Here is an 11,916-nt window from a genome sequence, read left to right as displayed (position 1 = left end):
TGTTTTTAATTGTGTACCAGTTTAACGTTGAATATTATTTATGATTTTAACAATAAACCAACTTCCAATAAAAAGCTTTCTGTAAAAAAAATAAAATTCCTGCATGAAACAAGACATATGTTACTGCTTGTTGAAAGTCAATATTTGATAGAAAAAATCAAACAGAAAATTGTTTTACATTTACCTTATCTGCCTTCTTTGCATCTTGTTTTGAAGTAATCACTTTGGCAAGCCTCTGAAATCAAAAAGAGAGAAAATTTGAATTGTACAATGTGTTAGTTTTAAAAGAACTTTCATTTTTCATTACTATTTACAGGATAGTTTAACATATTCTCGAAAATAACCATCTGTAAAACGTTAAAGAAGTATTTTATATTTCTATTAACATTTTTATATTGGCTGGCAATGTCAGTAATTAGTGTTAATATCAAACATTACTGGTACAGTTACGTCAAACTTTAACAACTAACCTAAACCAATTTCAACTTTTGAGGATGCCGCGTTCTTGCCTGCATAGCTTCACCTTCCAATAATTCATGTTTTTTGTTACTTTTTACAAATAACAAAAATTGCTTCTCTCGGGCATGAATCATGAAGCTACAGCAGAGAAGAAGAGACAAACCCTGGACTAATTTGGAATGATGCGAAGTATAGCACCCCTGTACTTCAACTGTTGATTTTGTGATCTGAGATATTATGCCATGACAACCAGTCCCTATCATCTGGCATGGAGAGAACATACAGAATAGGATCTCCCCATCATCATCTGGCATACTTATTTCCAAATGCTCGGATGAAGTATTTACAGCACATGAGAGAGACAGAGAGAGGAGCAGTTAATAGGTTCACTCTATCAGTCATGTTCACTTCACATTTAGTGAAACAAAAATTAGGTGAACTCAGAATAAATGATGGATAGCCAGGACTTGATGTAATTACCCATAGATGGAGTGTTCAGTATGCAATTTAGTGGTTTGACAACATGTCCATTAAACAACAGGAGCAGTACGTCATCTACCTGACAGTACACAGATGTCAAACGTTCACATAGACATAGGGGTCACAATTCATATTTCAGCACCATTATTGGTGTAAAGTTAACCCAGGTGCTACACATCCACATAGAAATAGAGGTCACAAGTCATAGCTCAGCACCATTGTAGGTGTAAAATTAACCAGCTTTACTTGATCAAAGAACTAATACAGGTTAGCTTTCCTTAGTGTTCACAGCAGGGAATGGTAAAAAAATCTTACAGTTTTCAAGGATAGCAACAAAGTAAAATTTGAATATATTCCTGAAGTAATGGAGACAAGTAGCTACATAATACGTTTGGACGCAAGAACTAACTACACGGTGCCTTCTGCTAACCCTGGATGGTCTAGCCCTAGATAGGACTGAACGTCAGTATTGTCGAGATGTAATTACGGAAGATATTTTTTGTAAGAGAAAGTCGTACTATTCATAGAGCAGAGCTGAAGACTAAAGACAGAGGACTCTATAAAGGAGTTTCAGCTTACACTGATGGTTTGTACAGTCTAGATGGCAAGACATTTCTATACACGACTGAAACTGACCATGAGGATGTCCTCTTAGATAAATTCATTGAGGTTCTACGAGTAAGCTTATTCTGATTATTTAGGGATAATAAACCGTTTTACAGCAACTGAAGCTGTGTCGATTGTAATAAGATTTGTAATTTAGTAAAACCTCAAACCAAGAAAAGCCAGTTACAACAATTACTATGGCTAAGTTTATATGGCACACTATCGAGAACGATCTACATCTTTCAGAATATGTCTCAACTCAGACACGATTAGAATAAGCTGTAGATTATCAGAAAAGAAGAGATCCAATCATGAGACAAGAAAGTTGAACATCAGATATAGTGAGACAACTATTATAGTCAACATATTCGTAAAAGCTGAGATTCATATTTTCACTGTAGGCAGCTAGGACATTGAATATAAGTTTGAGTGCCGAAAGGAACTTAACAGAAAACATCTCGTTGGATTGGCATATGGCAGCAGCAAAATGATAAGGGGTGAGCTGTCAGAATTGTAAGCTCAGCTACTTTAAACTAGATTGCCTCAGGTCGAGGTCGGTAACTAGCCTGGACGGACACAGTGAAGATCCAGCTAAAACTGGATCGAGTACAATCTGGTTTGTATCGGTAATCATAAGTGGATGTGAGTCGATGCTAGACCAGCCAGACTTTATTCATTCTTGTAGCTTCTAGAAAATCCATAAATCAAGTCAGTAAACACTAATTTTGTGCTATCTAGTGGAGATGAGGTATAGGTAACTGGCGATGTATGGCTGTGACTTGCTATTATTAATGATATTTATTCAGAATGGTAGCTGATCTTGATCCAGACACATGCATCTTTGGGATGAACTTACTACATGAGTTTTCTGCAAGCCTATCCTGTGGAGTAGGTGAGATGTAGCTATGTGGTAAATACATCTAAGGATGATTAAGTAAAGCAAAGGCCAGGAAAATTTAATTGCAAGACTGCATTTGGAATTTAAAATAATTATTTTCTGAATGTACAAAAGATAACTATGCCCTTATGTTCCGATTACCTGGTGGTGTAAGTAATGGGGTGTGTATTCAGTGTAATCACTCTTGCTTTATTGAACGTAATTTTACTTTAAGATGTTTTCTACTAAACGATCAATTACACTTATTAGGACAACCAGAGTAATGAGTGAATGAACGTGGCGATCTTTACTGCCCGAGTTATTGGGTACTCAACAGTAAAAGTATTCTGTAAGAGTTATACACACACAGGAGTGAACTGCTAAACCTATGACCTAAAACTTCCAGCTCTGGCTATACTTGTATCAGAACACTGCAGGTGGTCATGTGATGTCGACAACCACCTAGTTTTTACCATGATAACACATGTGTGTCCACAAATATACAAAATCTATTTCTCTCAGAACGTCAGTTTTATTACTTACAATAACTTGGATGTCTAAAACTATGAACAACTAAGGCACATTGTACGTTATAACAAGTGTTTGCTGTACAACTAATAAGTTGACACTCAGTTCAACTTTCCCTACTTGTAAATGAAACTTCAGAATTTCCGTTCCTGGCCATTTCACTTGAGCTTGAAACTTTTAGAAATATGCCACGTGAAATGTTAGCTTTCACAAATAACCCGAAAGATACAGTTAATCCTGAGACCCAGGTAGATGTTGAAGCAGTGACCACATTACATTGGTTTCAATAGATACAAATGTTCAGTACTAATGGCACTAGGAACACCAGATGAGTGCCTTCAATTGTCATTTGAAGAAGAGGTGTCCCCAGTGCCATTCACAAGAACGCTATCAGAAAAACAAAAAAAAACTTCTTTAACCGGTAAGGCTCAACCAGAAGAAAGAAACAACCAATATTTTCCTGGCTAGCAAGGAAATGATCAATCCAACAATGATATGTGGACACACCTCAGAGTTACAAGGTCTTATTAAAAGTCTTTTCTTTCCTACCAAATGGGAACTTGAAGCATTATTTGAAACGTACATTGACAACGAAGACAAAAAGAAAGTGGAATTTCTAGCACCAACAATCAGCCCTCACAAAAACCTTGTTCTTCTACATAAACATAATCCAATTCTCCCGAACGTGAATACACAAGAGTTGGTAGTGTCCAATGAACTGTCAACAGCATTTCATGTGACAGCAAATAGGCTGGTATAGGAAATACAATTATTGACCAGCCAGGTAGCGGTGCTGAACAATTAACAATCAGGAGGATCTATGTTGTGTTACTTCTGTACCCTACTCTCTATGTGGGTTCCTGGGTATGTTCTAGCTTCAAGAGGCAAGTACTTTATTCTAATTGTCAAAGTAATTATGTTCTAAATGTTTAGTATTAGAGCAGTTGTGTGCAAACTTCTGATTTTGCCACCCTTCCTAAACATGCGTTTTGTTGCTCCCCCCGCACCTCTTGCAGTCTATTTATGTATATACTTGTCAGGTTTTTATATATGGGCCGGATTCTTTACAGTGGGTGTCTGTGACTTGTTGGCAATAAATTTCAACAATACACAAACAGCACGCAGTCCACTTGTTTTAGAATAATATATTAAAACAAGTCAAATGTACAAGTGTTCATTACACTATTGGTTATCACATTTGTATCTGGAACCTTAAATAATTTTCTCTTTTTCGTCAAAGTCCACACAGACTGGTTCAATTACTTTAAAACACAATTTGACAAGACGAATTATTCTTCTCTACTCTGTTTTTAGTCTGTGATAATTTCACTTTAAAAATCGCCACTATATGCTCTTTATGGCTAAATGCAGTCTATATCTAACTTTCGAACTAAACTTTCGACGTATATTTATACCCCGGCGGAGGTCTAGAATATTCCACACACTACTAGATTTTACGATACAATAATACTCAATTACAACAACGAGAAAAACTCAGAAGGTTCTAGTAACATGAAGCAATAATATAGCAATCACCAATTCGTAACTGTTGAACTACACAACGTATGATAAACTATCGCTTTAACAAATAACTAAATTTAATACTCGCGTTGGTTGTTGAGTCTAGTGTAATCTGATTCGCTGTGCGTGTGTCAGGCCATTGTTAGGTTAGTTTAGGTCAATGGTTCTCAAACTGTGGAGTACGGAAATATGTCTATGGAGGCACAAGTTGTATCATTTTTTAAGTAAAGTTAGATTCTTTGAAAAAAGTTATATATCTATATTAATTTATTAAATTTTAAAATAAAGATATTTCAATTTTAACTACACGGATCAAAGCCTTTCTACTTTATTATTCTTTTTTGCAACATATAAGATTTTCAGTTTGTTGTGTTGTTTCAATAAACTATGAGGGGAGGGCGCAGTAACTTGAGGAGGCTTACTATGACAAAGTTCGAGAACTAGTGGTTTAGGTTATGTGCTAGAGTTTGATTGTTGAGTCTAAAGCAGATAGAACGCAGATTAAACTAAAGTGGATGATTATTGAGTATATTATTAAGTTACATTGAGTTGTAAAATATTCATTGATTCAGTTTGTTATTTAGTTACTTCTGTACTATGATTATGGTCTTTGTGATTTGACGAAGGAATAGAGATAATCGAATATTAGTATGTATGGAATTGTTGTAGTAGCGTCTTCTGTGAACTTAGGCCTGTTAAATACAATAAATATGCTAATGTCTAGATCTGCAATTCAAGAAATAAAATGATTTCGTTATCATTAAGTGAATTGGACTTTACACTTTTCTTTTTTACAGGAAGATCCAAGACGTCCAACAATAAAAACTGTTACAAGAGTAAATTTGATTTTCATTGTAAGCAGTCAGTTTTCTGTAAATATTTAGTTCACTGCAAATATTCATTTATTATCAATTTTTCTTTCATTGTAATTATTAGGTTTCTTTAGATTTCAAATTAATTTTTGATATTTAGATGATGTAAGTATCTTGTTTATAAATAAACATTCCATTCACTTTAATTACTTATCCAATTTCAAACATTCAATTTATTGCAAAATTTCAGTCCATTGTTTAGAAACATTATAAAACTTCTTAATTCATTTTAATAATTTAGTTCACTGTAAACATTCAGGTGTTTGTAAATAAATATGTTTATTTCACAATTATAAATTATTGCTATTTTTACCACAAATGCCAGATACGTTTTTCTTCATTTCTTAAGTTCCAGTTATTTAGAGACAGTGATACAGTTTATTATATTTTTTTGATAAAAAACGTGAATTGTAATTACTCACCTCAGTACAACTACCACGGGCTTTGTACAGCTTATAGCAAGCTACCACTGGAACAATGATAACAGAAGAGAGTGCAAATGTCCATCCCAGAGCCACAGCCCACTCGGGATATTTATAGCTTTGATAAATCAGTGGTGGATTGGTGATAATCGCCGACACTATTATTGCCTGTTGTTGGATATTTTAGTTGTTAAATACACCAAAAAGCTACATTAAAGCTCACTGAAGAAGAATCAAATTAGGGTTACACTTACAAAGGATGAAAGGAATAAATGTGAGAAATGTTAATAGGCCAAAAGAGATTTGAATAACAATAGTTCCAAAGATAAGTGAAAAGAAAAAGAAAGTTAGCATGACTTTTTTTACGTTAATTCAATTGTCTAATGGTACTGGACTTGAGCCTTTTTAAATATATGAAACTCTTCATATTTTAAGCAACTGAGTTTTATTTAACAATAGAAAATATTAGTTAAAACACGAAAAGCACTACTCTAAAACAGAACCAATACAGTTAAATAAAAAAATCAGTTATTTATCCGACATTAAAATATATGAAAGAAATAATCAAACGGGCAGAAGATCTGTACGAAATCAGCAAATAGTTACGACTTTTTTAATATCATTAATATTGAATCTAGCAAAATGGTCAAAATGTCTTTCTCTTTTACTTACCACCAGAAAAATAGGACTGATAAATTTCCAGCACAATCTCCAGAAAAGGCCAGGAAAAAAGCCAAGCATTTCTCTTATGTTTTCGCAGAAGTTTTCTAAACCTACAAAGTATAGTAACGTTAGTGGTTAGGTATATTATATATATATATATATATGGAAACATTAAAAAGGAACGGGGATTTAAAACACAAAGTAAGGAAGAGAGGGAGACGAGAATGCCGCACAAATAACATTGAAATATTCCACTCCAGATATTCTATAATCTTTTCACTGTTTTAGAATTTTTATAACACTCTTGTTTAAAATTGAAAGTTATGAAATATTTGAAAACCCTCCAAATAAATATTTTCTAACATTCCTTTAGAATTTAATTGAAAACAAAGAATACGTGAAACGTTTTAGTATTGCAAGGTAAAGCAACTAATCCAGCCCTGATTAAGAAATGAGAAAATTATTCATGTTTAATACATGATAATGTTAGAACAAAACTTAAAACTTAGAAAATCATAATCTAAAAAAAAAACAGTTACTTGGGCCATCGAAAGAGTTTTGAAATTTTCAAATTAATATCGAGCTATTTAAAAATAGAACTGTTTATCAGTTAGGACCATTTTTAGTAACAAAGATACTTATTTTTATGAAAGTACTACAGAAGAATTTATTTTAATTCTTGATTAGAAAAAAACAACAACAACTACCATAGATCCAAGCTACTCCAATGGCCTCTAACAACGCAGAAAACAACAGAGAAATCCCTGCTGAGTAAGTATCAAACCAGTACATCATGTAGCCACCACCCTATAGAAAATTTTATAAATTAATTTGAGCATATTCTAAAGGTCATGTAAATATCTACCTAGTTAACAAAACGGTCAAGATCAATACATTAAATATTAAAAAGGTATTTCCACTAAATACAAATCTTAGAATCAAAATATTATTATTCTTTTCTTAGTGCAAAGCTACACAATGGACTATATGCATTCTGTCAACTACTAGGAAATGAATCCCGGATTGTAGCATTGATCCACTGTGGGAAAGAACCAATACCCCAAATAAAACAAAATAAACAACATCCCGAATGAAACAAAATGAATCAGCACCCCAAATAAAACAAAATAAACTTGCTAAGTAAATAATAGAGTTAAGGATAATATTGTAAATAACAAGGTTAATAAAATCTACCCAGTAAATAATTAAGTTAATACCTCGGCAGTAAATAATAAGGTTAATATCTCAGCAGTAAATAATTAAGTTAATACTTCAGTAGTAAATAATAAGGTTAATATCTCAGCAGTAAATAATGAAGTTAATACCTCAGCAGTAAATAATAAGGTTAATATCTCAGCAGTAAATAATGAAGTTAATACCTTAGCAGTAAATAATTAAGTTAATACTTCAGCAGTAAATAATAAGGTTAATATCTCATCAGTAAATAATGAAGTTAATACCTCAGCAGTAAATAATGAAGTTAATAATCACCAGTAAATAATGAAGTTAATACCTCAGCAGTAAATAATGAAGTGAATAATCAGCAGTAACTAATGAATTTAATAATAAGCAGTAAATAATAAGGTTAATATCTCAGCAGTAAATAATGAAGTTAATAATAAGCAGTAAATAATGAAGTTAATAATAAGCAGTAAATAATGAAGTTAATAATAAGCAGTAAATAATGAAGCTAAAGCCTCAGCAATAAATAATGAAGTTAAAATCTTTGAAGTGAATATGAAAGATAGAACTATCTAATAATTCACAAAGTTAAGGTCTACGACATATATAATATAATGAAACATTTCCAGAAGTAATGAACTTATGATACGTAGTAAATAATAAAATAAAGATTTAACCAGTGTGTAAAAAGTAAAGACCTAAACACTAAATAACAAATTTAAAATCTTCGAAGCAAAGGTTAAAATTAAAATACAAAGAGTAAAACAATATAAATGTCTACCGAATAAGTAATAATGTAGTCAAGATCCAAACATTAACAAAGAAACGATTTAGCCAGTAAATAACAAGGTTAGGATCTAATTAGAACATAACAAAGATCTAACTGGTAAGTGATAAATTTAGAGTGCAGTAAATAACAAAGTAAAAATGAGTTTAATATATAACAAGGTTAAAAATCTACCAAGTAAATAACAAATATAAACACAAGTAAATAGCAAAGTTAAGATCTTCACAGCAAATAATTAAGTTAAGATTCACAAGTTTACTAACTAGTTAAGATGAAAAACAACAACTAAATAACATCGTAATAGTCAACTCAGTAAATAACAAAGTTATGATATACTTAGTAAATAACAATGATAAGTTCTGCATAACGAAAAAAAAGACGTTCCTGATAAATCGCAATAACAAAACTTTCAGAAAAATAAAAAAAAATCGTCTGTGCAGTAAATAACAAAGTTATTAATTATATAATAAAGAACAAAGTTAAACTATATTCGTAAAATAACGATATTTAGATTTAAGTAGTAAAATTCAAAGTTAAGATCTACATAATAATAAAAGATTTAGACGACTTTATTGGACTAAGAATAACTTGAATCAAATAAATGTATGGAACAATTATTTAAAAAAAATAATGTTGCAGACCTGGTTAAAGAACAAGTTGAATTTGCGAAATAGAAAAAATTTCGTTCATATATCTAACGCACACACTTATTAGAATGCTCAACAAAGAATAAGTATGAAAGCTCGCCACTAGATGGCAGAAAGGGCAGTTAGTAAAAGGTTGGCCGATTTGTTGTCAATCGCAAAGTTACACATTAAGTTAATTGCGTTTTGTCCATCGCGGGGCGTCGAATCCCGAGTTTTAACGTTATAAGCTATTGAGCTTACAATTGAGCGATAAAAGAAAAGTTAGCAACGAAATGGGGGTAATACTAATATTAAAAATATAAATAAACTGATTTTGTTGTGAACAAAACGCATTCTTAGGTGTAAAACAAATTTCCTTTAGCCTAATAGTAAATATTTGATTTTGTTCTTTTACAACTGTAGTTCAACAAAAAATTAACAAAGAAATTCTGATTACAAGGTATAGAATTTTGTATCTCAATACTGAAAAATCAGTGAATTTGTTCGATAAGAATCAGAATGTTTCAAACCTGAAGAATTCAGATCTAAAGTCAAATAAAGTGTATGTAGATATAAGTAGATGTATGTTATTCAGAGATGAAATATTGTAAATATATAGGTGTGTAAAAATGCAGTAACAAAAAGTTTTACTTAGGTGTGAGGTATGTTTCATAGCTTGAACTGGTTAAGTGTTAAATTAATTCTAGAACGCACTTGCACTAACAAGGTGTAAAACAGCCTTGATTGGTTAAGTATTTATACAATTCTAGAACACACGTTCACTAACAAGGTGTAAAACATGTTCACAGCCTTGATTGGTTAAGTATTTATACAATTCTAGAACACAGGTTCACTAACAAGGTGTAAAACATGTTCACAGCCTTGATTGGTTAAGTATTTATACAATTCTAGAACATATGTGCACTAGCAAGCTGTAAAACATGTCCGCAGATTTGATTGGTTAATTATTTAACAAGATGTAATACATGTTCACAACTTTGATTGGTTAATTATTTAACAAGATGTAATGCATGTTCACAGCTTTGACTGGTTAATTATTTAACAAGATGTAATGCATGTTCACAACTTTGATTTATACAGAGGTTGAGTGTGTTATATTAATACGATTTTGAAGTTGCGCCACATCATTACAGTTGATGTCGTCACTTTCGGTCTTGCTTTATCTGACGACCGTACTTCTTGACAATAATCCTACTGAGTATTTTCCATTGCAAAAGGCTCCTTCTTAAGACTGGCATGTTCAAAGTATACTCCCCCTCTCTGCAACTTTCCACAATTCCACCAGCGCACGAGGAAGAAAGCTTCCCAGTACATGCTGCGTCCGGCAACTTGACTGGTATGCCTTTATGTGGAATAACATAAATGCATGTTTCATTCTGCAGCTGCTTGAGGTATGTGACGGTTGAACGGATATGTCGTGGAAGTAACATGTGTGCATGTAACTTATTTCGCTTTTCCAGACAGATATCCTTCCTAATTAGGTTCGTTACTGCTACCTTGACACGTCGACGGATTTTACCGCTGAACTTGTGTCCTCATCTGTTACAAAACATCCGCTTTTTACTTACCCTTCTGAATTACGATTTATTGCAGGTCTCTGAATGATCCTGGTGCCCCAGGATTATCCATATTCTTCATTTTTCAACGCCATTAAGTACAAGGGACAGCCCTGCATTGGAAATTGTAAAACCTCATCACTGAGAACAAAATTGGGATTTTCACATTCTGGGTTTGTCATGCAGGTACATGTAGATAATAAGGGACGACTTTTCTTCCCAAAAAATATCGTCCACTACAGCTTATATAGTATTGGGTTGCCAGTACAATGTTTCGAACAAACTATTCTACATTTCAACTGTTTGGTTAGAATAAAAAAAAAAAGTTTTACATTTATTGAACAAACGGTTTGGTTTGAATTTTGCCCAAAGCTACTTGAAGATTACCTGCGCTAATCGTTCTTAATTTAGCAGTGATAGATTAGAGGGAGAGCAACTAGTCAACACCACCCACCGCCAACTTTTGAGCTAGGTGACACGGATAATACAGTTTACTACTACAATACTGATAGTCCAGTGTATTCTAGTGAAAAAAGGGAAAGAATAAATATGTTACCAATGTACTGTGTAACATTTGGTGAGTTCAAGTAGCGCTTGTAGGTTTACTCTATGTCATTATTCTTGGGTTGGGATACAGAAATGAAGTGAAATTAGAACTGGTAAAAAGAAATACACAGTAAAAATAAATATAGTTTAACAATACTTTCATCAGATTCTAAGTGTGTAAACGCTACAGAAGATCATGACCTGTGTAATCTGAGAGTTAAGATTACATAACAATCACATGAAAGTGAATTTATAATATACCGGTTGAAGTTTATTCTCATTGTACGTAATCTCCAAATCAAACAACAGATATATTAGAGTAACCCAAGTATACGTAATGATATTACAATCTCCAAATCAAACAACAGATGTAATAGAGTAACCCAATTATACGTAATGATATTACAATCTCCAAATCAAACAACAGATATATTAGAGTAACCCAAGTATACGTAATGATATTACAATCTCCAAATCAAACAGTTGGTAAAAGAGTAGCCCAAGAGTTGGCGGTGGGTGGTGATGACTAGCTGCCTTCCCTCTAGTCTTACACTGCTAAATTAGGGACGGCTAGCGCAGATAGCCCTCGTGTAGCTTTGCGCGAAATTCAAAAACAAACAAACAAACCAAATCAAACAACAGATATATTAGAGTAACCCAAATTTATAAACAAGACTATACATGTGTTGTTCCAAAACTAACCCTCTCACATAGAAGCTACACTTACTCTTGTTACGTTGACTATTCCTATGCAAAACGATACAGATATG

The 11,916-nt window shown here is 32.7% G+C and overlaps 1 protein-coding gene across 2 annotated transcripts in view; it reads right to left on the bottom strand.

Annotated features, from left to right (window-relative positions):
* The window catches only part of LOC106461534 (sodium-dependent dopamine transporter-like), an 85,974-nt gene that overhangs the window by 13,734 nt on the left and 60,324 nt on the right, over positions 1–11,916 (bottom strand). For both annotated transcript variants that reach the window (XR_002611000.1, NM_001314098.1), the window contains 4 exon segments: positions 7,136–7,235; positions 6,438–6,538; positions 5,766–5,933; positions 185–235 (listed from right to left, as the gene is read on the bottom strand). Coding sequence is in view for 1 of the 2 variants with exons in the window: in NM_001314098.1 (NP_001301027.1) it covers positions 185–235; positions 5,766–5,933; positions 6,438–6,538; positions 7,136–7,235 (420 nt within the window). In the remaining variant the exon portion in view is untranslated.

Source organism: Limulus polyphemus, unplaced genomic scaffold, assembly GCF_000517525.1.
Source record: "Limulus polyphemus unplaced genomic scaffold, Limulus_polyphemus-2.1.2 Scaffold981, whole genome shotgun sequence".
NCBI lineage: Eukaryota > Metazoa > Arthropoda > Merostomata > Xiphosura > Limulidae > Limulus > Limulus polyphemus.
The sequence above is the reverse complement of the archived record's forward strand: the minus strand, read 5'-3'. Positions and strand labels throughout refer to the sequence as shown.